This window comes from Pteronotus mesoamericanus, unplaced genomic scaffold (genome assembly GCF_021234165.1).
Source record: "Pteronotus mesoamericanus isolate MK-2021 breed Mesoamerican mustached bat unplaced genomic scaffold, CSHL_Meso_final scaffold_21, whole genome shotgun sequence".
NCBI lineage: Eukaryota > Metazoa > Chordata > Mammalia > Chiroptera > Mormoopidae > Pteronotus > Pteronotus mesoamericanus.
Genome location: NW_026555310.1, coordinates 5,686,949 through 5,714,290, shown reverse-complemented (window position 1 = coordinate 5,714,290; position 27,342 = coordinate 5,686,949). Strand labels below are relative to the sequence as shown.

General features: G+C 50.7%; 2 protein-coding genes across 3 annotated transcripts; one reads left to right on the top strand and one right to left on the bottom strand.

Annotated features, from left to right (window-relative positions):
* The first annotated feature begins 666 nt into the window (after positions 1 to 666).
* On the top strand, positions 667 to 9,757 carry CACNB3 (calcium voltage-gated channel auxiliary subunit beta 3). Of its 2 annotated transcripts, XM_054591166.1 has the most exons (13): positions 667 to 819; positions 4,496 to 4,618; positions 4,815 to 4,937; positions 5,423 to 5,538; positions 5,805 to 5,869; positions 6,090 to 6,109; positions 6,298 to 6,378; positions 6,579 to 6,637; positions 6,805 to 6,914; positions 7,179 to 7,330; positions 7,545 to 7,640; positions 7,787 to 7,936; positions 8,394 to 9,757. In XM_054591166.1, the coding sequence occupies exons 1-13, from the start codon at positions 775 to 777 to the stop codon at positions 8,706 to 8,708; spliced, it is 1,455 nt and encodes a 484-aa protein (XP_054447141.1). In that variant the 5' UTR covers positions 667 to 774; the 3' UTR covers positions 8,709 to 9,757. The 2 variants fall into 2 exon arrangements, with proteins under 2 accessions (XP_054447141.1, XP_054447142.1); XM_054591167.1 differs by lacking the exon at positions 4,815 to 4,937.
* A 781-nt stretch (positions 9,758 to 10,538) lies between these two features.
* Positions 10,539 to 25,270, bottom strand: DDX23 (DEAD-box helicase 23). The gene is made up of 17 exons (XM_054591165.1): positions 25,163 to 25,270; positions 20,985 to 21,193; positions 20,114 to 20,218; positions 19,095 to 19,188; positions 18,921 to 18,986; positions 18,241 to 18,379; positions 17,828 to 17,961; positions 17,584 to 17,696; positions 15,938 to 16,081; positions 15,614 to 15,839; positions 15,211 to 15,356; positions 14,660 to 14,837; positions 13,675 to 13,917; positions 13,103 to 13,254; positions 12,773 to 12,881; positions 11,877 to 12,051; positions 10,539 to 11,450 (listed from the first exon to the last, which is right to left on the bottom strand). Exons 2-17 carry the CDS (start codon positions 21,191 to 21,193, stop codon positions 11,227 to 11,229), a joined length of 2,457 nt encoding a protein of 818 aa, XP_054447140.1. The 5' UTR covers positions 25,163 to 25,270; the 3' UTR covers positions 10,539 to 11,226.
* Between the last annotated feature and the right edge of the window lie 2,072 nt (positions 25,271 to 27,342).

Sequence of the window (27,342 nt, the reverse complement as noted above, 5' to 3'; positions counted from 1 at the left end):
GAGAGCGCCAGGGCGCAGACGCACCACCCGCTCACCTGGGACCCCTCCCCCGCCTGTCGCCCGCCCCCGCCCCGCCCCTTCTGTCTCCCTATTTTCCAGTCTCCCTTCCTCCCTCCTTCTGCTTCTATCTTTCCTTTCTCTCTTTCCAGCCTCCCGTAACCTGCGCGCGCGTTCTCGCCTCGGGTCTCATCTCTTCCGTGTCTCCGAGCTCCCACCCCTCCCCCGCTCTGGCTCTTTGTTTCCCGGCGGAGTATTTCCTGGGTTGCCGAGTGTCCCTGTCTCCGCATCTCCCCTCGCCCCGCCTCCTCCCAGCCTGGGTCCGCCCGCCCGCAGTCTCTCCTCCCCTTCCTCCCCGCTGCACCTCTGGCCCCGAGGTGCTGGGGGACCCACCCTCCACCCAGCTCCGGTCTGCTACCCTCTCCAGGCCGGGTCCCGGGCTCCCCGGGTGGCCGCCGCCCCCGCCAGCTCCCGGCGGGGGTGGGGGGGTCAGGTGGGCGGGCACTATTGTTTTAGGAGCCGGCGCCAGATTCTTCAGCCGCGCTCGGGGTGGGACCGGCAGGGTTTGGGGGGGTGGGGTGGGGGGAAGCGGTGATTTGAGCACCGAGCAGCTGGTCCTCGCGGCTCGCTCCCTGCTTCGCGCTCTCTCGCTCTGTGCCGCCGTCCGCAGGGCCGCGGGGCTCAGTGGCATCTCCCGGGCGCGGCCCGCCGTTCTCGCCCCTGCCTCTGGGCCACTCCGCCCCCGGCGCCGCTCGCTTCCCCCTACCCGGACTCCCCATGTATGACGACTCCTACGTGCCCGGGTTTGAGGACTCGGAGGCGGTGAGTGCCCACTGTAAGGGTGGGGGTGGGGAAGTTGGGGGTGACACCTCCTCTCCCTTGGACCCTTCTCCCAGTTCAATACTTTGAAAAGACGCCCCAGTGTCGGGGCAGGGAGTGGAGAGGGGGGCGCTCCAGGAAAGTAGGAAGATGGATTTTCGTGCCCAGGGCTCCTCAGTCCCCTAGTCCTAAACCAAGAAACATCGGTTGCGTGCAGGGAGCCGGTAGTGCGGGGGAACGGCTCGAGCAGGTGTCTCCAAAGCCCAGGACAGAAGGGTAGAGCGAGGAGGGGTTGGAGGCTGAGGGCACAGGGGGTTTAGGAAGGGCACACACAATGTCTGGAGTTCCCGCAGGAGCATTTATGAGGTCTGAACACAACGGCTACAGGGGAAGCTGGGTCTCTTAAGTCCCAAAGGGACAATTCAGACCGCCTGTGCCTCAAGTAAAGGACAAATTTAGGGAGCCTGGGAGAACACCAGAGAATCAGGTACCAACCTCTTCAAACAGAAAGATCACAAAGCTGGAAGACCTCCATTATTCCCTGCCGCTGTCCATCCTGAGCTTGCCTTATCTCCTCACCCTCCAGCCCAGCGCCTCTCCCAGGCTGGAAGCTGGGCACCCAGCACATGGGTGGGCCAGCTGTCTGAGCCCCATTCAGTCCATGCCTCCTGCTGAGGTGTCCTCAGAGCAGCAGGCATCCTGAGCTCCTGCTCAGCATGGAGGACCTGGAGGTGAAGCCAGAGGAGCTGAGGGCCTGGGGATGGAGAGGAAGCTCTTTGCTCAGACAACCAGGCAACCGATAAATATTTAATTCTCCTCTTTGCTTTTATCTCCTGACCCACTGAGACAAATCAGCTCATTAGGCAGTGATTCCCGGAGTGCAGAGAGCACAGAGAGTGCCTGGAAAGAGGGGGCAAGGATGGGGAGCAGCTTCTCTCAAACATCCTGCGAGAAGGCCTCCTTAGGAGAGGACCGCGGTTGGAAGGGGTCCCTGATAGGTGTGAAAGGTAGAGCACTCCAGCGTCGAAAATGGAGTGTTGGAGTCTTCTCCCATCTCTTGCTGCCAAACCCAGGATGGACGAGTTCTAGGGTTCAGAATAGGCAGCTACCAGTCCATTTCTGGGACTGGGCTCGTGCTGGGCCAAATTCCCCATCAGGCCTCTGGGGCTAATTACATGGCAGCAAGAGCAGATGATTTTCAAGGCTCTAGTGGACACCCCTTTCTGACAGTTGAAGGGACAGCTGGCATGGCCCAGGGTGCCAAGGTGAGCTTGAGAACGAACCTTCCTGCAGGGATGGAGGTCCCTAGGAGGTTCTTCCCGTCCCTGGTGAGAGGCAAGAGCTGCTGCAAGATGAAGACTGACATGTGGACTGTGTTGGGGGCAGTCTGCTAACCCATCGCTCGCTCCCCACCCCTCTCTGGTCGCTGGATCACCCTCCCCCACTCTCTTTTCTCTTGCCTGGCTCCTTGCTCTCTCTGAGGCCCCCTCTGAAGCAGTAGGAGGGAGATCAGGCTCTAAATAAATCCACCGGCTCATCTCCCTCCTCTCCTTCCCCCGTGCCAGGCAAGAGTGGAGCTGCATCCTGCCCACACACTCACCAAGCAAGGGGGGCACCACTAGGGCACTGTGCCAACTCCTGGCAGCTCCAAAGGACCGAGCCTCTGGCAGTTTTGGCATAATGGGGTAGGGGAGGCAGGACCCCAGATGAGGCTTGGCAAGAGCATCCTGGCCTCACCAAGCGATGCCACAACATGAGAGATAGGTGAGTTCTGAGGAATTGGGAATAATGTAGAGGGGGTTCCATTCTGAGCCCAACTCATTAACCATTTAAGGAGAGATCCTGTCATTCCTCTCCTGGGGCAGGGGCCCAGGTAATCCAGGCAGGGATGTTAAGATGACTGCATTAGGCTGAGAGTCTGGAGAGCAGAGAGTCAAAGCTAGACTCCTCTCCTGGCATAGGTCTGGGCACCTAGGAGGCATCCGATGGCTACTTATCAAAGTGAGTGGTCATCCTGCCTTGCCTCCTGTCCCCCAGCCTGTTGGCCCCTATTCCCTTCACTCAGCCACATCCCACAGTTATATTCTGTATCTGAGACCTCCAGGAGGAGGTCCCCCCTCTGCAGACAGTGCAAAGGTTCTTCCTGGGGCTCAGCCACTCTTTATCCTGCTGCCAAGCCAACCTTATTTTGTTCTCAGGAGAGATAGGAAAGAACATACAGACTCTGCTCCTCTGTAAAATGAAAGACTTTTTCCCCCTGTGCCGTCTTCATGCCTCCTGCCTACCACAGATACGACTTCAGCCTGGGCTCTAGGGCCTGCGCGGACAGCAGGCTGAGCAGCCCTCTTGCCCGTGGTGGGGCTGGGGGGAGGGCAAGGCTGACAGCAGGTATGTGCGTTTGTCATCCCCACTGAGAGTCTGGTCTCCGCTGCCTTCTGTAGGTGGTCATGCACTGCGGGCTTGAAGGAATATTCCTCAGTCTGAGAATATCCTCACACCCCTTGTGTAGACAAACACTCCCACGTGGACTCCTTATCTGGGCTCCTGCCTTATCTCTGCCACCTGCACCTCAGAATTGACAGAAGTACCACTTCAGGCTTCTGATCATAAAGGGGAAACTGAGGCAGAAACCAAAAGATTCCCTTTCCCCTAGACTGAGGAGGAAACTCAGCTGTCCTGACTTCTATTCTCCTGCTCTAAGGTCCACCTTCCCCCGCTCATTTGGGCATCTTCCTGAAGGCTTTGAAGGTGAGCTCTGCAAACCTTCCAAATGCACCTGCCCTCGTTGCCCAAAGACCCTTACTATGGGCAGGATGCAGATGTTCTCCGGGCTCAGGTTACAAAGACCGCCCCCCCCCCTTAACAACCCCAGGGTCCTGCTCCTCCCTGGGTTGCCTGGCACCAATGTGGCCTTCCTCCAGGGCTGATATCCCCTTGGGGGAGGGGTGGAGAGAGGTCAGCCAGGTGATGGGCGTGGCCCAGCCTCACAGGCACATGGAAATCGCTTTGTGTTGCCTTCAGTCTGTGTCTTTTTGCTGCCCACACCCGGCCAGTTGCCCCAGCACTGTGAGAGGAAAGTGGAGGTGGGGAGAGTAGGGAGGAAGTAATTTCCAAGAGTTGGCAGGTCTGTGTCCTCTTCATCCTGGAAGGGTAGGGACTGGGAGACATAAGATCTAAGCTGTATCCTGACCCTGGGGACCAGTGCCATGCCAAAGAGCATATCTTGACTCTTCCCAGCTGGCTGTACATCTGCCAGGCATTTAAAGGGATAAAGCCTAGGCTGTTTTGCAGGCTGATGTGAACAAGAGGACTGGGTCACCTGCATTCACAGTCATCTTCAATACATCATCTTCAAGCACATCTCCCTTCCCTCTGCCTCAGAGGAGGACATGGTAGAGGGGAGAAGAGGGAGGGAGGAAGGAAAGCGAAGGCTCTATTCAAAGCTGCAGTATTAATAGGCTTGGGAGGAAGGGCCCAGATCTTAGCACATGTGGATTGGGTGGCATTCCTACAGCCCCAGAGGCACTGGGGCCTTTCTCAGGGAAATCGAAGGGACTGTTGGGGTCCAGCCACCCCCGTGGACACGGACAGGCTGGGGCTTGTGGAGGCCGTAGGGTTTGGAAGGTGCCTCTGTACTTCGCACCCGAGCGCCAGGATCATAGCCTCTCCCCCACGCCAGGGTTCAGCGGACTCCTACACCAGCCGCCCATCTCTGGACTCAGACGTCTCCCTGGAGGAGGACCGGGAAAGTGCCCGGCGAGAGGTGGAGAGCCAGGCTCAGCAGCAGCTGGAGAGGGCCAAGGTATCCTCTTGCTTGTGGGCTGGGGGCAAAACAGGCCAGGCTGGGTGGACACTTGTGCGCTAAGTCTCTAGGGGACAATGGGCAAGATGTATGTGAGTGCGAAAGGTCGTGTGTGTGATGGGTGGATGATGGGGCACTGAAACAGGAAGGGGTGCGCTGAGGCCCCCTCCTTGGCGCTGATGGCCAAATTCTCCAGCACAAACCTGTGGCATTTGCTGTGAGGACCAATGTCAGCTACTGTGGCGTACTGGATGAGGAGTGCCCAGTCCAGGGCTCTGGAGTCAACTTTGAGGCCAAAGATTTCCTGCATATTAAAGAGGTGACCAACCCTCCCACACACAGAGAGAAGCCATTTAATATCCCTTCTCTTTTCCCAGTGCCCATGCCTCTTAGTTTAGTCCTCTGTCTGTAAACAAGTCCCCGAACTCCTCAGCTCTTATCCTTCACACACACCTGTACACCCCTCCTAACCAAAACCCAGTCCTCAGGACCCCCACCCTTCTGGGGCCTGGCTGGAGCCTCAGTCTCCGTATGTGTAAAGTGAGCAGTTAGATTGGCCGCCTCTCAGGTCCCCTGTGACAGTTGTGGTGCCTCACTCTGAAATCTTGGGGGTGGCTCAAACCCCCCACCCTTCTGAGGCTTGGCTGCCCTTCCCTGGGGTCCCTTCCCCAGCCCCCTCCCCTGGTGCTGCCTTTGTCAGACCAGCTCTGTGACTGTCTCCCTGGCTCTCTCCCACTGGAGAGCCGGGGCTGAGGCCTGGGCCACCTCCCCTCACCGCCCCTTCCTGCTCCGCCCCACCCCCAGAAGTACAGCAATGATTGGTGGATCGGCCGGCTAGTGAAAGAGGGCGGGGACATCGCCTTCATCCCCAGCCCTCAGCGCCTGGAGAGCATCCGACTCAAGCAGGAGCAGAAGGCCAGGTGAGAGCAGGGCTGTGACTCAGTAAACTTCCCCCCTAACCCACAGTCCACTTTATTACACATGCACGCGTATCCCACCCCCGCAAATACGCACACTCATACGCAGCTATACACATTTACCCTGCACAAATATACACATATACATATGCAAATACACGTCACACCTTCCTCACTTGCTAAAATATAAGAAAATGTATACAACTGTTAAGTAATGTGCAGAACATAGACACCCAAAGGTGCATATTGACCTCCTTTTCTGCTCTCAGGAGATCTGGGAACCCCTCCAGCCTCAGTGACATTGGCAACCGTCGCTCCCCTCCTCCGTCTCTAGGTAGCCTCCCTCTCACCCCCTGTCTTGGGTAGGTGGGTCACTAAGGCAAGGGGGGCAGGGAGATTCTCCCCAGGTGAACTCTGTGAGCTGGGGCTGGTGGAAGGGGAGGGGTCAGAAGAGCTGGGAGGAGCCCAGTGTCTCCCCTGGGGAAGGGAATGCATGCCCGCAGGGCCTTTTCCCCCCTCCACCAACTTTAATCTTTTATTTCCTTTTCTAAAAGCCAAGCAGAAGCAAAAGCAGGTGAGTCAAGGAAGGGACCTGGGCTTGGGGACTCATGGCTGTAGGAACAGGCTTCTGGGCAGTCATTATGGAGGGGCAGCCAAATAGAGAGGGGGGGAGCCCAGAACTCCTGAATCTGCCCCGCGCCCACCAGGCATAGGGCAGGCCACAGGGCCATGGCTTTGCTTGACCTCAGCTCAATTCTGCAGGCAGAACATGTTCCCCCATATGATGTGGTGCCCTCCATGCGGCCTGTGGTGCTGGTGGGGCCCTCTCTGAAAGGTTATGAGGTGAGAGGAAGTTTAACCCCAAAGAATCACATCTACCAAGCCTGCCATGGGAAGGCCCCAGGGACAGTGGGAGGGGATGTTGTTCCCCACAGACCCCCAAGGCCTGTGTGTGCAAGGGGTGGGTTCCTGGGCTCTACCTGGGGATGCTGCCCTTCTCTAAGAGGGCCCTCGGTCAATTCCATTCCTCTCCCCCAACCCAGGTCACAGACATGATGCAGAAGGCTCTCTTCGACTTCCTCAAACATAGGTTTGATGGCAGGTAAGCTGCTCTGGCACGGGGTGGCATGAGAACCAGGGAGAAGATCACTGTCTCCTAACAGATGTCTGTAGCAAGGTCTTTTCTAAAGGGACAGTTAGGAGTTAGGAGGTCCTGGGCCTAGAGCTTGAAATTTAGAAGTGAGCTCTGATTCTTCACCGCCACCCCAGGATCTCCATCACCCGAGTCACAGCGGACCTCTCACTGGCAAAGCGATCTGTGCTCAACAATCCCGGCAAGAGGACCATCATTGAGCGTTCCTCCGCCCGCTCCAGCATTGGTGAGAAGTCCGCAGGTCCTGCCTCTCTGAGAACCTTCCCTCTTCCTTGCTCTTCCCAGCCTCCTCCTCTGCCTGCCCCAGGATGGGCAGGAACACACCCCAGTGTCCTCAGTTCCCTGTCCCTCTGCCTGCCCAGGCCTGGATGAACACCCTCTCCCTCCATTGCCTTCCCATCCACCACTGGGGACCCCCCAACCCAGTCCCATTGGAGGAAGAAGTGAGTGGAGCCGCATGAGCATTGTGGCCCACTTGCTCCCTCCCTAGCTGAAGTACAGAGTGAGATTGAGCGCATATTCGAGCTGGCCAAATCTCTGCAGCTGGTAGTGTTGGACGCTGACACCATCAACCACCCAGCACAGCTGGCCAAGACCTCCCTGGCTCCCATCATCGTGTTTGTCAAAGTATCGTCACCGAAGGTAAGTCAGCAGCGGAGGCACAGGAGGTCCGGGGGCAGCCCTCCTACAATGCGCCACAACTCAGCTCCGTCCCTGGTCCCTGCCCCGGCACTCCCAAGTTCCCTTTTCCTGGTGTCGGATCACAAGCGAGGGACGTGCCCAGTTCTTTCTAGGCTCAGCTCTGCCCAGGGTCCCCCCGAGACTCCAGGCCTCGCTCCGCGCCCTTTCCCCTCAGGTACTCCAGCGACTCATCCGCTCCCGCGGGAAGTCACAGATGAAGCACCTGACTGTACAGATGATGGCATATGATAAGCTGGTTCAGTGCCCACCGGTGAGTGCCTGGGGCAGGCACTCCTGGGCTCACTCTGGCTTTTCCAGCGCTGCGGGAGTGATGGGTGATGGCGTGGGCAGCGTGGGCAACTGCTGCTTCGAGGAAGCCAACGTTCCCCCCCCCCCCCACCTCCCTTCCCTGCCCAGGAGTCCTTTGATGTGATTCTGGACGAGAACCAGCTGGAGGATGCCTGTGAGCACCTGGCTGAGTACCTGGAGGTTTACTGGCGGGCCACCCACCACCCAGCCCCCAGCCCTGGGCTTCTGGGTCCTCCCAGCGCCATCCCTGGACTTCAGGTAACCATTTCCAGTGGCTGCTGTTGCTTGGGCTAAGCCAGCCTAACCTTAATACTGCCCAAAGGCTGTCCTTGGCCTCCAGTTTGAAGGCCAAAGGATCAGAGAGCTCAGTTCTGCTTTACAGAGCTAGGGCAGATAAGCTAAGGAACTTCCTGATGAGAGAGGAAATAAATCGATAAGATGGGTTGTCAGAGGTTTTCTAGGGCTCAAAAGAAACACACTCTCAAACCTTTCTCTGGTCTGTCTTGAAGGCAGAGCCTGAATTTTACTGAAACTGAGTCAAAAGCTCCAGTTTTCTTAAGAGGATGAATATGCCAGTATGCTTCCCTTCCTTGCACTATTTCCTCTACCCGGGAACTGAGGGCTGAAGGGGAAGAATCCCCCATCCTAGCAGGGGTGGGAGGGAGGCTGGAGCAAGGTCTGTCCTGCCTCACTTAGAGCTGTTGTGCTAACCCAGAACCAGCAGCTGTTGGGGGAGCGTGGTGAGGAGCACTCCCCCCTTGAGCGGGACAGCTTGATGCCCTCAGACGAGGCCAGCGAGAGCTCCCGCCAAGCCTGGACAGGATCCTCGCAGCGCAGCTCCCACCACCTGGAGGAGGACTATGCAGATGCCTACCAGGACCTGTACCAGCCTCACCGCCAACACACCTCTGGGCTGCCTAGTGCCAATGGGCACGACCCCCAGGACCGACTCCTTGCCCAGGACTCCGAGCACAACCACAATGACCGGAACTGGCAGCGCAACCGGCCCTGGGCCAAGGATAGCTACTGACCGCCTCCTGCTGCCCTACCCTGGCAGGCGCAGGCACAGCTGGCTGGGGCACCCGCTCCAGGCAGGCTGGCGTTAGACTGGCATTAGGCTGGCACTAGGCTCAGCCCCCACAGCTCCCTGCCCAGCCCCAGAGCTGCCTGTGGTCCCAAGGTTCTGGGAAAAGCAGGGGGCCCCCTTACCTCCTGGGCAGTGACTCCCCTAGGCTCCCATTCCAGGTACTAGCTGTGTGTGCTGCTCCCCTAGCACCTTCCTCTCCTGCACAAGAAGCTGCCCCACTGGGCAGTGCCCTCAGGCCAAGATCCCCTTAGTAGGGACCTTCCCACCAGACTCAGGGAAGGGGTGCCCCCTCAAAGTGAGAAGAGGCTGGGGTGTGGGCAACAGGGCATGAGGAAGAAAACAAGGCCCCTGAGGCAGACACAAATCCTAACAGTCCAGGGACTCAGGGGTTATGCTTTGAGGTCCGAGGGCCTCCACTCACCTCACTGCCACACACTAGAAAAAGACAATCAAAGCCCAACAGCATGGCACTCCTATCCACCAGCTGAGGGGGGCGGGGGGCATCCACATGCAAGGCTGGAGCAGTAGGCAGGCTAGGCTGGGGACGAAGGCCTGACAGCTGAAGCTCTGGAAAGGAAGGGCTCTCCTCACCCTGCCAGGAAGCTTCCTAACATCTCAGAGGACCCGGGACCAGGAGCGCGGTTGAACCAAATGGTGGACGGGAGCCCACCTGCGTTGGGGGGTTTGGGAGGGGAGGGCATGTGTAGCAGAGACTGTATGGAACAGCTTCGGGGCCTCTTTGCCCCCCTCATCCTTTTGCTCCTGCATCGTGTCATTTCTTGGCCCTCATGCCTCCTGGGGCATATGGGCCCCAGATTTATTCCCTCATTCATTGCTGCTTGTTAGGGTTAGGTGGGGAGAGACAGGACACCGTGCACCTCCTCAGAGGCCCTGTCCACCCAGCTACCCTTGCCTCATGGCTCTAGTGTGTGACCTACAGAGCATGCTCCACGAGACCCTGCCCCACCTCACTGTCATCACTTAATAAACACCATGCACAGTCCCTCAGGCTCCTGTTCTGTCTGCTGGCTCAGGTGGCTGGTTCCTCACTATGTGGCCCAAGTCTGAAGGAGGCAAAGCAGCATCCTGGCCTCCTTTCACAAAGGACCCACTGAGTGGAAAGGGGAAAAGGAGAACGGGGCAAGAAACCATATTCCCAGGCACCCCCACAGCTGCCCCCTCATGCCTAGGTGCCTGGAGGGAAACTCAGCTGCACAGAAAGGACTTATTTTGGGAGGCGGGGAAGAGCCTTAACCACAGCTTTACACTGTCCCTGGCCTCAGGCCCTAGTAGCTGCAACTTGAACTCCATGCATTTGCCCAGCAGCCTTCTCCCTACAACCTAACTCAGCTGGGTCCAGCTCATCACTCCTTGATGCTCCTCACGCCCGACTCCATCCCCTCCCGTGAGCCGTGGGCTCAGCAACAGGGGAGCCATGAGCAAAGGAACTGAAGACTGGGCGTCAGGCAAAGAGCATCAGGGGACGAGAGTACTATTGATTGTGCTCACCTGCCAGTTTCACAACAGCTTTACTTTCTCATCCATGCAAAACTCCCTAGAGTGTGTCCAGGCCAGAGCTACATGTTATATGAGGCTAGAGAAGGGAAGGAAAGATGTATTAGGATACTGCTGTCCATGGCTTTTCTACCTCCTGTAGACCTGGACTACCAGCTGCGATCCTAGGCTCTGCTCTGGGTGGGATTTTTTTCATTCCTAAGCCTGTGGTTCCAGGGAGCACCTGGGAGATGAATTTAGCTAGAACTAGATACAGCCTTAATATTCATGTATTTATTCTCAGAACATACAAACTCATCTTTTCGGAGAATAGAAAACAGAAATTTCACTCGGCAACTTCAAGACAGACACAGCCAGCTCACCCTGTCCCACATCTACTAAAAAAATTCCCTGGGGGAGGGATGCCTAGAGTACACAGCACCCCTTGGCACAGGGGCCGTGCACAGCTCTATAAACAAGGCTCTCAATTTGTTTTATAATTCCAAAAGGCAAAAGCTATCAAAATGACAGTAAGAGTCCAAGGTCCATAATTCTCACAGTGCCAGATCCCCTGGGTCACCTAGGGTAAGAATGCTGCCGCGGCTTACGCAGTCAAGTCTGTGCTGAGGAAGTGCCCTCCTGGCAGCCAGATTTCTTTTCAGCCAGGGAGGCGATGCCAGTTGGCTGCCCCCGTAACTGGCCAGAGCCAATGACCCAATGCAATCCTGGTGCCCGCCAGAGGGGCAGAGCTGGGACAAAATCTGTGGTGACTTGTTCTCCCTGCCTCCTGCAGCGGCTTCCCTCCTTTTGCAGCCCCACACTCAGGCCTTCAAACTGGAGGGTCCTGGCCAAGGAGTCTGACTGTTTCCTAAGCCCCCACAGGAGTGAGGACTTGGAAAGATAGATGGGAGGGTCCTGAAGAACAGGCTCCAGAGCCTGCCCTTAAACCCGTGGGAAGAGTGCTGTGTCAGGCAAAGATGGTCTCTTCCCGGCGCTTCTTGGTGAGGATGGTGCCTGGCTTGTGCTGGGCATCTGGGTGGTTGGCCAGCTCCGGGGGGCAGGAGGACACGGGGCTCTCCAGGATGGCTTGCTTCAGCTCATAGAACACAGCCGAATCCTCTTTGGTGAGGAAGGTGATGGCCACACCACTCTTGCCGGCTCTTCCCGTGCGGCCAATGCGGTGGATGTAATCTGGGGAGAGGGCGGGGGAGCACGTCACTCCGGGCGCCCGGCCAGATGCCCCGGTGAGCAGTGTCTGAAGCCTCCACTCTGAAGGCGTCCTCCGCCCCACCCCGCCACAGGCAGTAAGCAGAACTCACGCTGCCTGAGCCTGCAGTGCCCATGGTGCCCTCCCCACGCCCACTACTAATGGGGTCACCCTACGACACAGCCTGAGAGAGGCCCGGGGCCAGTTCCATTCCTTCCACACCCCGAAGACAGTGTGCTGTCCCAGGTACTGGGACAGAGGAGGAGCTCTTCTCACTGGGACAAGCAATCCTAGATTCTGAGCTGTGAGCCGTGGCAGCGGCAGCCTCCTGAGCACAGCACCCCAACTTCAGGTGGAGTGAGACAGGAGTCTCCCTTCACCCAGACTGCAGCTGCTTTCCTCCCACTTACCTTCAATATTTTTGGCCATGTCGTAGTTGACCACCATAGACACATCTTGGATGTCGATACCACGTCCCGCCACATCTGTAGCCACCAAAATGTCCTTGGCCCCAGCCTTGAGGTTCGACAATGCAAACTCTCGCTGCTCCTGGCCTTTCCCACCGTGCAGCGTACAAGCATTGTACTGTGGGGAGAATGGTGAGATGAAGAAAGTGCAACGGAATCATGGAAAGACACAGGAGTTAAGAGGAAGTAGGGACAGAGAGGGAAGGTTTTAGAGAGCAACAGGGGAGAAGGGGAAGGAGGCGGGAGAAAAGACGAGTGCAATGAGAGTCAGGAGAGAGCAGGTGAGCCAAAGAAACGGTGGGAGACCGGGAGACCGACCGGATGCAGCACGGCAGAGCGCGCCAGCGCAAGGTCAAAGGTAAAATCGGGGTGAGATGTGGAGCCAGACAGATGAGAAGGAGTCAGAAGATGAGGGTAGGAAGCGGAGACCGAGAAGTTTAAGCACTACTGAGTGGAGAAGACCCACCCTTCCCCTCAAACACTGATCCCCACCTTCCTCCTGACCACACTATCCCATCTCCCAAACACACATGAACACTACACACTTCCATCCGCTCTACTCCACATCCTCAGATCCTTCCAGGATATGTGTCTCAAAACCTCTCTCTGGCCCCAGCCCCCTCAGAGGAAGACCCAAGGGAGGAGCTCCAGCCGGCACTGCTGGAACGGACAGTCCCAGCGACTGACCCGGTCCTCCTAATCGCCATCACACCTCCCCTTTCCCTCCGGCCCTGGCTTGTTCAATACTGGAAAATTTATAACAGGAGCCTAGGGGGCTCCTCTAATTTCAGAAAGCAGCACCAAAGAGAACAGACTTTGCCCTCCCCTGCCAGACACACCCCCATCTTCTCCAGGGATTTGGCCAAAACATCACAGCCCTTCTTCTGGTTGACAAAAATGATGATGGGTGGGTCAAAGCCTTGCTCCAAGATTGCCAGCAGCTTTTTCCTGGGGAGAAGAGGAGAAAAATGAGATGCATACTACCTCCTGCTCCAAGAGAAATGCCCAACTGTGATCTACAAACATCAATTCCAGGCTCCTCAGTGCCCATGGCATCCCGAATAGGAAAACAGACGCTCTTTAGCAAGGCAGAACCATCATCCAGCAACCACTCGCACTGAAAGAGCCCCTGCTCCACCCTGTATCCCCTGGCTCAGCGGCCCCCATACCTCTTCTCTGACTCTGACATGAGGAAGACCTTCTGTTCCACCCGTTCATGCGGCTTGCCTGCAGAGCCAATGTACACCACAGCGGGCCGCCGAAGATAGCTCCGGGCCAGACGCTCCACAGCGGGGGGCATGGTGGCCGTGAACATGACCGTCTATGAAAACAGGAGGCTCAGCCTTGGGCCCAGGAAGACACAGTCACATACCTACCATCACCACAGGCAGCACAGCCCAGGCTGAAGAATCTAAAATGAGCCAGGGTGTAAACTTCATAGCCACTACCTCAGGAAAATAGGGTCCTCTGCCTTCCCCCTTCTTCCCGTAGTACCAGTACAGGACATCTTATAGTGGCAGGACGGGCTGAGAGCACTCATTACCATCTATGGTAGGCAGTACCATGACTGTTTGGAATCATCATTCCAGGGCTAAGCTAAATGGTTACAGTGTTAGGAATGTCAGAAGACTGCATCTAGGCAGGCCTCACATTCTGGAAACTCTGGGACCACCTAGGGCAAGAAGGGCCCTGAAGTAGGTATCCCGACTTGCCTCTTCCCAGCCCAGGGAAGCAGCCTTACTTGGCGGTACTTATGTTTTCCTGACTCAAAGTTGGCCAACATCTTCTCGGGGTCCTCAGCCTCATCGGTGTCCGGTTTCTGGTTGCTGACAGGCATGTGCTCCAGGATCTTCTGGACATCTGGCTCAAAGCCCATGTCAATCATTCTATCTGCCTCATCCAGAACCACGTAGGTACAGCGGCTGAGCACCAGGTAGCGGTTCTCTAGCACATCAATCAGACGTCCTGGGGTGGCGATCACAATCTAGGGGGTACAGTGAAATCATACATAGCCCCAGCAGGCACTCCCTCCTTCTCCCTTCTGTGAACTATCCACCCACTTGGACAACAGAACCCCAGTGCTAAGGAACTTGGATCCCAACATCTAGTTATATTTGGCAGTGAAGGGTCCTGAGAACAGACCCAAAATCACTTGTTGTCATCTTGGATTTTTTTCAGTAACAAACTGGGTCTCTGAATATAATACAGGAGTTTGAGGAGGAGACAAATTCAAAAGGAACTTTTTTAGATGGAAGAGACTAAGGGATATTGTGGAGGAGGTTATATAAAATGATTATACTAAGAAGCCTGCAGAAAACTCAACTCCTATTTCAGACTTCTTATAAAAAGCTCTCCTCCCCTATGCGGAAAAGGTGGCAACACACAAAGTCAATGACTTGGTGTTGCAGAGTGATTAAGAAAACAGGATTTGGATATGAATCTCAGCTCTGCCCGTTGCCAGCTGTGTGTGACTTTGGACAAGCTATTAACCTGATCCTCAACTTCATCTGTAAAATGGAGATTCCCCTATCTACTCTCATATGGCTGTGAGAATTAATGATGTGCACAGTACAATCCTTGGTGTATAAGTTCTCAATAATAATAGCTCCTCTATATAAACCAGCCCTTTTCTTCAGGTGACTGAACATTTATGGCAGAAACTAGAAACAGAGCCCCGAAACAGAACAGCCCACACAGCAGGCTGGCTGCTGGCCAGGTGAACAAACCTCACAACCCATGCGCAGCCTGAAACCTTGGTCTTCCCTGGAGATGCCGCCAATGACAGCCACAGTGCGGATGCCTAGTGGCTTCCCAAACTTGATGGTCTCTTCCTCAATCTGCTGAGCCAGCTCACGGGTGGGGGCCAGGATGATAGCGTAAGGGCCCTGGTCTGACTCTTCGATCCTGTGGTAAATGGGGCATCCCACAGTTTCATGAGCTTTGCTTCCCATCCAACCACAAACAGGAGCAAGACAAAGTCACACTTAAGGGAGGAGGCTATGAAAATGAAGAGGGTGGTGGGAAGAGGGTGCAATGATCTCCCTTAAAAATCCACTCCAGGATAACCGAGCTCCTCAGGGAGTGCTCCTTGCTCACTCCCTGAGAAGTTCAAAATCATATACTTCTTTGATACTATGATCCAGTTATTCCCTAATATCTGACCCAGACTAAAGGGGCTTCTGCTTACAGACTTAAAAAAGAAAACCAAACACTCATTTGCCACTTTCAACATTCCTACCCAGTCAAACCCACTCCAACTGGTGTCAGATGACCCCACCTGTCAATTTTGGGGAGAGTAGTGATCCAGACCAGCAACGGAATGAGGAAGGCTGCTGTCTTGCCACTGCCAGTCTCAGCCACACCGATGATGTCACGATTCTGTAGCCCAATGGGAATTGCCTGACGCTGGATGGGCGTTGGCTCCTGCAGTGACCCAGAGAGAGTAATGGGTAAAGGCAGAATTATATACGACCTGGGTTACTACTGACAGAGAAGGCACATAGGCTAGCACAGCCGGAGGACACCAAACACCATTCACAGGAATGAAAAGAAACAATCACCAAAGGCCAATAATTCTATTACAAAGTCATAGACAATGTCACCGTGGTGCCCTGGCAGAGAAGGCACCAAACAGTCAAGGAACAAAGTCTGGTCTTCTGGACCACTCTGCCCCACCTTACCTTGTAGCCACATTTATCGATGACCTCCAAGATATGTGGGGGCAGAGAGGAGTCTTTCCAGGATCGGATGGGATTAGGGATCTTGCCACCTTTGGTGGTAATGCTGTAGTCCTCCCGGAATATCCGCCAGTCCCTGTCTGTCATCTCGTCTAACTTCTTCTGGGACCAATGACGATCATCCCAACGCTGCTTGGCTTCCTTCTTACGAAGTTTGCGGAGTCTTGCCCTGGAGCAGAATCACAAGAAATAAGTGGGATCAGTATTCCCCAATTTCTTTCTACACGCTCTGGGCTCTTCCCAACCACCCCCAGCCCGACCACTCACTCCTCCTGCTCCTTTTCTTCCAGTGTCCGCCTCTTCTCCATTAAATCTCCGTAGAAACGTGACTGCTCTCGTTTCTGCTGCTTTAGGTCAATGCCAGCAATGAAGCCTCGCCCCAACAACTGCACCTGGTGCCGTTCTTTGTACCTGGGATTAAGACAGAGGAAGAAAAAAAGGAGCTGTAACCCTGGCTGGTTTGGCTCAGTGGACTGACCGCTGGCCTACAAACCGAAAAGTCACTAGTATGATTCCCAGTCAGGGTACATGCCTGGGTTGTGGGCCGGGTCCCCAGCTGGGGGCATGTGACAGGCAACCGATCAACGTTTCCCTCCCTTCCCCCGTCCCTTCCCCTCTCTAAAAGTAAATAAATAAAGGGAACTGTTACAGTAGGAGGGAAGGGCAGACTACCAATATGTATCAGTTTCTCTTCCTTGCCAATGTCTTTCCTCACCCAGAGGACTGGCTGACTACTAGCTTATCTATTTTCCATCCCAGCTTATCTCACTCCCATGTCTACAGTCACTGGTTCTTTTTAGGAACTGCCTAGTTAAAAAGACCTAGTTTAGACAACCTACTGAATGGGAGAAGATATTCACCAAGAACACATCCAATAAGGGGTTAATATCCAGAAATATATACACAACTCATACAACTTAACACCAAAAAAGATAAACAATCTGAGTAAAACAATGGGCAGAGGACCTGAATAGACACTTCTCCAAAGAGGACATACAGATGGCCAACAGACATATGAAAAGATGCTCAATATCACTAACAATCAGGGAAGTGCAAATCAAAACCACAATGAGATATTACCTCACACCTGTCAAGATGCCTATGATCAAAAAATAAACAAGTATTAGGGAAGAGGTAGATAAAAGGAAACCCTCATGCACTGTTGGGGGATTGCAAATTGATGCAGCCACTATAGAAAACAGTATGAAGTTTCCTCAGAATTAACAATAAAACTACCATATGACCCAGCAATACCACTTCTGGGTATGTATCCAAAGACACACAAAACACTAATTGAAAAAGATAAAAGCACCACTATCTTCACTGCAGCATTATTTACAATAGCCAATATATGGAGGTAACCTAAAGGTCCATCAGCAGATAACTGTATAAAGAAGAGGGGGTATATATACACAATGGAATATTACTCAGCCATAAGAAAAGAATGAAACCATACCATCTGCAAAACATGAATGGACGTATAGGATATTGTGCTAAGGCAAACAGAGAAAGACAAACACCATATGATTTCATTTACATGTGGAATCTAAAAAACAAAATAAATGAACACACAAAACAGAAACAGACTCAAGAGATACAGAGAACAAAGTGATAATTGCCAGATGGAAGGGGGTTTAGAGGGATGGGTACAAAAGGTGAGTAAGTTAAGAAGTACTAATTGGTAGTTACAAAATAGTCATGGGATGTAAAGTACAGTGTAGGGAATATAATCGATACTTTTGTAACAACTACATATGGTGTCAGGTGAGTACTAGGCATATTGGGGGGATCCCTTCATAAGTTATATAAATGGCTAGCCACTTTGCTGTACACCAAAAACTAATATAATATTGAATGTCAATTGTAGTTAAAAAAAAAAAAAAAAGACCTAGTTTAGGCCTGAGGCCACTCACAGTGGGTTGTAGTCAATGGATGTGTCCTCAGATGCATCCCACTCAAAGACAAATTTGCGGTCATTGAGATGCCTCGTTCGGCGCCGCTTCTTAATGCCACCCAGGTAACGCTCCTGTCCATGGACAGAACACAGAGCCCATCAGGCTCAAGGCCGAAAGCTCACAAGCAGAGATCAGGATGGCCAAGTAATTAAACCTCATCTTTGCATGTGGGGGGAAGAGAAGACAGAGCCACGGCCTGCACCTTAATGGCATGCAGCTCCTTGCTCTTGTCCTTCTCCTCCCGGATCTTCTGCCGCCCTTCCTCATCTTCGTTTCCATTGGTCTCCCGCTCCATCCTCTCCCTGCGTTCCCGACGTTCCCGTTCCTGAGGGTCTTCTGCAGACCAAAAAAATCAAAGCTGCACAAGAGCTCAGTGGAAGAAAAAAGAGAGCATGGAGGGATCCAGACAATGGACACCAAGTAAGAAAAAAGTGGGATTTATGATACAAGGGAAATGGGAAAACAACAGAAAGACACTTTTCTCATAAACTTCCCACATCCTTTACGTTCCCAAACTCCAGAACAAACAGGTTTCTAGCTCTCCTGAGTGACACTGTCATGCCATCTCACCCTTCCACATCCCATCTAAGGGCTACAGCAGGTAGGAAAACGAACCCAACATTTTCCTGCCCAAGTCTTGAAACTGTTTCCTTTTCTTCCTCTCTTCTTCAAGCAGCCTCTGCCGCTCTTCCACCTCCTGCTGCCGTCGCTTCAGGGCCTCAGCCTCTCGTTCTGCTTTGGAGAGGAACTTGGGCTACAAAATAGATTGAAACTGTGATCAGAGGATCTGGAAGCAGGATATGACCATGTCACTGATAGGAAATGGCAGGGAGCCCAAAAATATTTGCTCAGGCATTATTATACCTGTTAAGAAAAACACAAACAGGCCTAGGATCATGTAATGGGCTGAACTGTGTCCTCAAAGTGCATATATGAAAGCCCTAATCCCCAGTAACTCAAAATGTGACTGGATTTGGAGATAAGGCCTTTAAAGAGGTAAAATGATGCTCTTAAGAGTAGGCCCTAACCCAATCTGACTGGCGATCTTATAAGGAAAAACCTGGATGTGCAGAGACACCAGAGGACACACCTGCACAGGGGGAAGACCGCGTGAAGACAGAGAGGACAACCATCTACAAACCAAGGAGAGAGGCTTCAGAAAACACAACCCTAGCATCTTGATCTCGGACAACTAGCCTCCAGAGTGGTGAGAAACTAAGTTTCTGCTAAGTCACCCTGTCTAGCATTCTCTTATTAGAGCCCAAGCCAACTACTACAGACCCTGAAGTTCTTACTTTAGCCTCAGCTTCTTCCTCAGCCTTTTTCTTGGCCAGAAGTTCCTCCAGGGATAATGGCTGGGCCTGAAGATAAAACATATGACTTCATTCCATAAAGGTTCTCTCCTTTTGAAGATCACAAAATTAGGCTTGAATTCAAGAGAAAGATGAGAAAACCCTTCCTTTTGCTACCTTAGGCTTTTTATCACCATGTTCATCCTCTTCATCCTTCTTAGAGTCTCTGTCTTTTCGGGATTTAAAATCTTTTCCTCGTCCAGGAGATAAACTTTAAGAAAAAGGAAGAGAAAGGGTCCATTTTGCTGCCATCTTCCCCCAACCCCTGAATGAGGTTCAGGCTGACCCCAAAAGGAGGATGAAGTTCCCCCCACAACTCAGCAAGACTGGCCCATGGTCATCCATCAGGTCCAGAGCCCCCTTTGCAGGCACAGTCGCCCTGCCTGCTCTGAAACCTAACTGATGGCCTTGTCTTGGCCCCAATCTACCTGAATCTCCTTTTCTAAAACTAATTTCTTCTGTCACAAGGGTCTTCACTACTGGCATCAAAAGTTATTTTCTCCAGATAGCAGTTGCACATTGAACGCAAAATATCTGCTTTATAATACATAATGAATTTAGCCTGCATAGCCACCCGTATACTCCCTCCCCATATACTGCTATGTCTTTCCTCTCTTCATTTTCCTTCCTACCAGTCACAGCAACCCTTTCCTCACACCTGCTATAAGCTTAATCTACAAGAGACCTCAAACAACTCCACTGTGTTTGTTATAAGAATTCTGCCCTTTGCCCCGAATTCTAACCACACACTCGGAGCCAAGTAAAAACTTTGAATAGAAAGTTTCCAGAAGGAAAATAATCAAGAGAGTGGGGCATTAAGCTAACCCGACAAATATATGCTGCATATTCTGGGTAGAAAACTTAATGGTTCACTGGAGTTAAAGGAATGTTTGGTAGGCTGGTAACATTTTCAAATTCCTAAATTCTAAGAATAATCTAGCCCTCAAAGGGTTGTGACTTCACTAACTGGTTACACTTTCTAAAGACACATGCCCTCTAAAAAAGACAGCTCTGCAGTAACTACTAATTGGATCCACTAAGACAATTTCACTTCCCTACAAAGCTGAGCCAGCTCAGATGCAGAGAGGAGGGCGGAGGAGCACTGCCCTCAAGCCCCCTCTCATTCCCTCAGGTACCTGGATCGTTTCCGGTCCTTCTCCCGTCTGTGCCCATCCTTGTCCCGATCTCGGTCCTTCTTATTCCGATCCCGCTCCTTATCTCGTTCTCTGTGCCGTCGTTCTCTGAAGACAACAAATTTAAGAAATCTCTTGATATTTCCAGAGTATCCTGCCTCACTGCAGCCCTAAGGAGGTTCCCCTGATCTTGTATTGTTTTGTTTTTAATTTATTGGTTTTTAGAGAGACGTCAATTTGTTGTTCCCTTATTTATGCGCTCAGTGGTTGCTTCCTGTAGGTGCCCTGACCGGAGATCAGGCTGCTTATCAGGACAACGCTCTAACCGAGCTACCCAGCCAGGGCCCGATCGTTTATACCCAAGATAAAATTTTACAAATTGGGGAATGTGTTTCTTGGAGAAATTATGAGGGGATCCTAAGATCTTACAGCTCAGAGTTGTACTGCTGAGTATTAATGGCAATAATCAACCACAGACTATGTGAACAGATGAACTATCTCTGGACCTTCATCTTGTAAGTTCACTCTTAACCGTTAAACCTAATGAATCGCTGGGTGTAGAGAAATGTGCGAAACAGCCAGTCTCGTGTGGCTCCATAGACTGAGTGCTGACTTGCAAACCAAAGTGTCACTGTCGATTCCCAGTCAGGGCACAAGCCTGGGTTGTGGGCCAGGTAGGTCCCTGGTAGAGAGCACGCAAGAGGCAACCACACACTGATGTTTCTCTCCCTCCCTTTAAAATCTTTCAAAAAAGAGAGAGAGAAATGTGTGATAGAGTAATGTCTTAATCCTGGAGGTATGAGACGGACCAAGAATGAAGAAGTTTGAAATGTACTCTGCCTTTCTGTGTAACAGATATGCAAAGAAACTGCACCTTTCCGTAGACTTGGACCGGGAACGGGAGCGAGATCGACTGCCTCCTCGACGCCTGTCCCTTGAACGATGCCGCTTCCTATCTTTAGATGGGGAAGATTTCCGGTCCCGGTCTCTATCCCGCTCTCTGTCAGGTGTCCGAGATCGCTTCCTTTCCTCCTTGGAAGGTGACACATCACGGTCCTTCTTATCAGCCAGCTCTCCTGCCATCTGTCACAGATAAGAGGAGTACTTATTATGTACCAGGTACTACTTTAAACTGTTCATATATAATGTACTTAATCTCAAAACAACCCAATGTGGTAGATATTTTGGTATGGCTACTTTATAGGTGAGGAAATTGAAGCTCAGGTATTTAAAGTAACTTGCCTAAGGACACGCAGGTGGTCAGTGGCAGAGTTCCAGGCAGTCTGGCTCCAGAGGCCCACTTTATTCATTATACTACACTGCCTTTCTGTGATTATTTTTTTGTATATATTCAGTTCTAAAAATATACAATGAATATACCTTATTTTTAAAATTAGACTGCAAGAATATTAAAAGATATGTCAGTGAATGAATAGTGTACTAGCTATCTCTAAAAACATCCTAAATTGCTTATCTGAGGAGTCGGTCAGGTCTGCCAGCCCACCAGGACAGTTAGCACGCGCACGCACACACACCTAAGAGAAGTAAGGTCTCTTGAATCATAAAGAACGCTCAAAAAGCAGGGTTAACTTTGATATTTGGCATTATAATCAGCACTCCAAGGAAAAACTAATTTAAATGGACAAACAGAAAGGTACTACTAGTTATGCAGTGGGAAAAACTTGGTGAAGGGTACACAGGACCTCCATGAACTTTTTTTTTTTTTTTGCAACTTCCTATGACTCATAACTATTTCAGAAAAAAAAGGTAAATATCAAAAACTAGAGGTCACAGGCATTCTGACTGACATTCTCTACTCAGATTTTCACAGTCTTGATAATTTCTCAGTCTCACGAAAGGTTTGAGCAGGAATTTGTCCTGTTCCCTCTTGCCTGGGAAACAATGAACAAATTGTCAATGGTCCTTCAGACCACAAAATCTACCTCAGTTTCATTTGCTAAAACAACAGCAAGTCTGAATCTGCCTCTACCCCATCATCACCATCATCATCGTCATTATCACCATCCCTAACACCTGGGATACATTTCTCAGAACTTATTATATCTCCAAGTGGTTCAGCTAGAGTATCAGTCCCCTAAGCTTTAGTTTACAATCCCCCAGTCTCATGTCATTTCCTGCCATATATCTTAAGGGATAACTTGTAAACAAAAGAAAAATAAACAAGTAGCACTTTCAAAAGGTGGAAAAACCACCCATTTTATCTCACAATTGCCTGAGAAATGACTGAACATTCTCTATCAGTACTCATGCATTGTAACATGGAAATTACACTGACATCTCTTCCATGTACAGCCCTAAGAAAACACTCTAGCGCTGGCTAGTGTGGCTCAGCAGGCTGGGCGCCAGTCTGTGAATCAGAAGGTCGCCGGTTCAATTCCCAGTAGTGGGATGTGCCTGTGTTGTGGGCTGGGTCCCTGGCTGGGGGTGTGTGAGAGGCACTGATTGGTGTATGGTATCTCTTGCATACCGGTGTTTCTCTCCCTCTCTAAAAATAAATAAGTAAAATAAAAATAAGAACTTATTTTAAAAAATACTAGAAGAAAGGCTATTTTCTCTGTAAAGCATCCTAGACATCATGACATCATGAAGTCTTTCAACAAATATTAACTGAGCACCTGCTAGGCGTCAGAAACTGTACTGTGTACTGGAGGTGTACCTGTAAATAAAACAAAGTCTCAGATCTCTAACATTTAAATTCCAGTGAAGCAGACAACAGTTAAGCAGTAAGATAAGAGAATTTCAAATAGCAATGAGAACTAATGAAGAGAATAAAACAGAGTGAGCCCTGGCTGATGTGGCTCAATGGATTGAGCGCCACCCTGCAAACAGAAAGGTCCTGGGTTTGATTCCCAATCAGGGCAAATGCCTGGGTTGCAGGCCAGTTCCCCACTTGGGGGTGTGCGAGAGGCGACTGATCAATGTTTCCCTCTTTTTCTCTCTTTCCTCCGCTTTTTCTAGAAATAAATAAAATCTTTTTAAATTAAAAAAAAATAAAAGTGATATAATGGGGAGGAGTATGAACAAGAAAGAGAGCTCAAGAAAGAAATTTTTAGATGACATATAAGGTGAGATTTGAAGGATGTGAAAAATCCTGCAAAGATCAGGGAAAAGAACGTACTGAGTAGAAGCAAGTATTAGGCACTGGGCAGGAACAAGTTTACTGTGTTTGCCAATTAAAAACAAACTTGTGTGGCTGAGGGGCAAGTGACCAGGGGAGAAGACTGATTCAAGAGTTCAGGGAGGTAGGCAGGAGTTAATCACGGAAATATGTTTTAGGCCAGGGTAAAGGAACCTGGATTTTAATCTAACTGCCATGGAAACACTTAGAAGAGTGTTAAACAGGAAGTAATGTGATCTACTTTTACATTTTTAAATAATTATTTTGGTGACTTGCAAGAAATTATATAATAGGGGAGCCAAGAGTGGAAACAGAACCACTGAGAATGCCAGTATAGGAGTGTGGGCAAGAGATGGCAGTGGCCCGTCCTGGAAAAGCAGCAGTGGAGATGGACAGAAACAGACAGCTTCAGGGTATGTGCTGGAGGCAGAGCTGACAGGACTTAACTGTTAAAGGGAACACAGGAGAGGGGACACAAGGACAGCTCCTAAATTTATGGTCTGAGCAACCTTATGGTTCGTGGTGCCATTAGTGACTGAGGAATACCGGGGGAAAAGAGATGTAGGAGGAAATCAAGTTTCATTTTGGCCCTGTCCATACGAAAACAGTGGAGACTGTCCAAGTGGAGACTGCAGGAAGGCAGTTGAAAATGCAATTCTGGAACTCAGAAGAGAGAGACTGGAGACAAAAACTTGAGTCATCAATACATACAAGGCTTTTAAAGCCATATGACACTAAATGATATTACTTAAGTAGGCAGTATGCTTAAAGAAAACAAACAAGAGAATGCATGACTGAGCTCTGGAACACTGTAGCATTTACAGGTCAAGCACAGGAGGAGCCACAGGAAAAGATGGAAAGAAGCTAAAGCCAGTGAGAAAGAAGAGGAGGGGAAAAAAAAAAGTAAAAGGAGGAAAAATGTGATTTTCATGATCTGGAAATCACAGGAGTCAAAACGCATGTCAAGGAGGGAGTGGTTTACTGTGTCCAGTGGAGTAAGACTAGGAGCTAGAGGTGTGGTGACCCTTGCTTTTAGAAAAATTGCTATGGCTAGTAACCTTGACAGGAGCTGTTTGAAGTCTGAGTGGAGTGAATTTAGAAGAGAATAAGAAGTGAGAAGAATACAGTAAACAGAGGCAACCTGTAAGCTCTACTTATCACAGGCACATCCTAGCCATTGCTTCCCAGCAGCCTTCCTTGCGAGTCCCCAGATCCTCAAGCTCCCCAGGTTTTGCAGTGGAGGGGCACATTCATTTTTTTAAGTTTCTGTCAAACATCCACTATTTGCAAGGTACCGTGCTAGGCACTGTGTGTGTTACAAACGGGAATCAGGAAGACCCTGTCCACATGAAGTTTACAGAATAAAGGGTATGAAACACATACCAAGATGAAGACTCAGATGAAGTACTTATTACATGAGTTCAAAGAAGTTTCCTTTCATTTGTGAGATCTGCAGAGGAAGTGGCTCTTGACCGTTTAAGTACAAGTAGAATTTAAAGATGTGTAACTGACAGTGAGGGGAATAAATCATCCCCAGCAAAATAATACAGGAGGTACACAGGCGGGAAAGCATGACTGGCTCTGGATGGAGAACTTAAGTTCTAGTTTGGCTGGAGCAAGGGCTACTCAAAACAAGAAACAATAAGGTCAAACTAGGGGTATCACAGGTGCTGTGCCAAAGGCAAAGGTCTGGTCTGTAACATTTCCAGAGACTTGGCCTGTGCTCCCAGGAGCCAACACTACCCGCTGGGGCCCGCGTCCCTTAGCTCCTGACGGCTAAAGCTTTCCGGGTTCGTGCTCCTTCCATAAGACGCTCTTCCCCTCCTGGTCCCGGAAGCAGGGGTCACCGCCATGCCTCCACTCTCGCCCTTTCTGCAAACTCGTGGGAACCGCCTCCATCGCCCGGGACTCACCACTCTGACTCTGAACCGCCCAACGCGGCCTCAACGTCGCCGAGCAGTCGCCATCTTTCCCTTTTCCTGGTCGCCGAGAGGCACCCACCCAGGACCGCGCGGCAAGTTGGGAAGGCGAGTTCCTGATATGGGGCTGCGCTGGCCAACAACGAGAGCTGAGAACTACCAATCCCAGAATGCATGGTGCGAACGCCAATCCCGGGCCGCGGTGTCTGCTGGGCAATGGAGTTCGCAAAGCATTTGAGTCGGCCGGAGGAGGCGTTATCTGTGGGTAGGCTTCCCGCAAAAAGTCCTCTCCCGGACGCGGTCATCTCGGGATATGCTGGTCTTCCTAGAAACTGCAATTAACGACTACCATGGCTTGTGGCTTACATCCTTTTGTGGAAAAACGTTTTTACAAAACAATAACAGCAACAACAACAACCCTGTGAGATTAATTATTAGTCCCATTATATAGGTGGTTACAGGTGTAGCCGAGTATTTCACAATGAATATTAGACTAGTCATCGTGCAGGACTGTCCCGGGTTTAGGAGGACATTCTAGCAACCCATAGTTATTAACAACCCCTAGTTATTGTGACAACTCAAAATTAGGCCACACAACGGATTCCAAAGGCTTCCAGAAACGATGGTGTTGCCTAGGCAGTGGCACCCGTTTTCTCAGCACTCCAGAGAAGACCCTGGCGTCCTCATTTTCTTGCCTTTTGGAATCTGGCCTATATTGGACTATCTTCATATATTTGTTTCTTTCGTCCTCATATTCCCCGCTTCTTCAGTCTTCCACTGAGCCTTTTTTTTTTTTTTAACCCTAAATTGCATTTTCACTTTGTTTTCCTTTGGTCTTATCATTCATAGTTCTCCCCTCAACCCCACGCCAAAACAAAAACATTGCAACTTCTTGGATGGGTTTAAACAGATACCCGGAAGTAAAAATGCCTCCTCCCTTCCCATTTTCCCATCGTTTTTCATTTCAATTCCATATGGCTGTAAGTCTGGCTTTTCTCCCTGAATATATGTTCAGTTCTCCTCAAGCAGATCCTAAACATAGACCCAAATAATCGTAAAGCCCTGAGCACCACGCACTGTGGCCCGAAGTACTCCTGGGAGAGGTACCGACCCTTTCGTTCTTGGAGTTCTGCAGCCTTTGACCCCACTTCTACCCCAGAGGCAGAACTGAAGGGAAAGTAGTCAGAATTTCATTATGTGTAATTTACCCAGTGGACACTGGAGGGCTCTCCACTCACAGAATGGAACTCCAACTAACAATCAGATCAAAGCTGTAGACTGGAATCTAAGAGCTGCAGTTTTTACTGAAAATCTTCTAAGTGCTCACCTCTGAGATGTACACTTATCTTACCTTACTTATTTTACTGATTTCTAATAACAGTATGAGGTGGGTATTACCTCCATTTTACTGATAAGATTGAGGCCCCCTCGAAATTAATTATGCCTTCAAAGTCCACATAGTTAAAAGAATGAAGCCAGGATTCAACTTCAGAGTCCATGTTCTTTCCCTATTTCCAAATTACCATTTGTCATCATCTTTAAAATTTTTTATTGATTTTTTTTTGTTTTTGTTTTTGTTTTGTTTTGTTTTTTTTTTTTGGAGAGAGGAGAAACATCAATTCTTCGTTCCACCCTTTTATGCATTCACTGGTTGCTTCTTGTATGTGCCCTGACCAGGTATCCCACCCACAACCTTGGTGTATTGGGATGACACTCTTACCAACTAAGCTACTGGGTCAGAACTGTCATCATCTTTAAAGATGAGTAAATTGGAACCCAGGAAAGTGGTGTAGCTTGTCCAAGTTCACAGTGGCAGAGTTCCCCTAGTACTTATACACACCTCTCTCACAAATGACACATGTAAGACATTAAGCATAAAAGATACTCGTTGTTTGTCCTAACCTGCCAGGTTTTTTTCTGCAAACATGCATCTTTGAAGATGGAGACAGAGGGACTATCTTCTAGTGAGGACCAGCAGTAAAGTCTTCTTTTTAGGTACAACATGGCTAGCAGTAATGGACCCATGGGATTATAGTTAACATTGATACCCATTTTATGAAAGACTTATTTATTTATTTATTTATTTATTTATTTATTTATAGAGTGAGGGGGAGGGAGGAAGAAAGGGAGAGAAACATTGATTGGCTGCCTTTCACATATCCCCCAACTGGACC

What these genes read in the sequence shown, in the direction of transcription:
- CACNB3 (XM_054591166.1), top strand. Translation starts at nt 775, where the DNA reads ATGTATGACGACTCCTACGTGCCCGGGTTTGAGGACTCGGAGGCG. An exon ending in AAGCAGGAGCAGAAGGCCAG is followed by an intron (nt 5,539 to 5,804) that starts GTGAGAGCAGGG and finishes TTCTGCTCTCAG; the next exon opens with GAGATCTGGGAACCCCTCCA. An exon ending in AAACATAGGTTTGATGGCAG is followed by an intron (nt 6,638 to 6,804) that starts GTAAGCTGCTCT and finishes CCGCCACCCCAG; the next exon opens with GATCTCCATCACCCGAGTCA.
- DDX23 (XM_054591165.1), bottom strand. Translation starts at nt 21,193, where the DNA reads ATGGCAGGAGAGCTGGCTGATAAGAAGGACCGTGATGTGTCACCTTCC. An exon ending in CGGTCCAAGTCTACGGAAAG is followed by an intron (nt 20,219 to 20,984) that starts GTGCAGTTTCTT and finishes TGTTGTCTTCAG; the next exon opens with AGAACGACGGCACAGAGAAC. An exon ending in ATGGTGATAAAAAGCCTAAG is followed by an intron (nt 18,987 to 19,094) that starts GTAGCAAAAGGA and finishes TTTTATCTTCAG; the next exon opens with GCCCAGCCATTATCCCTGGA.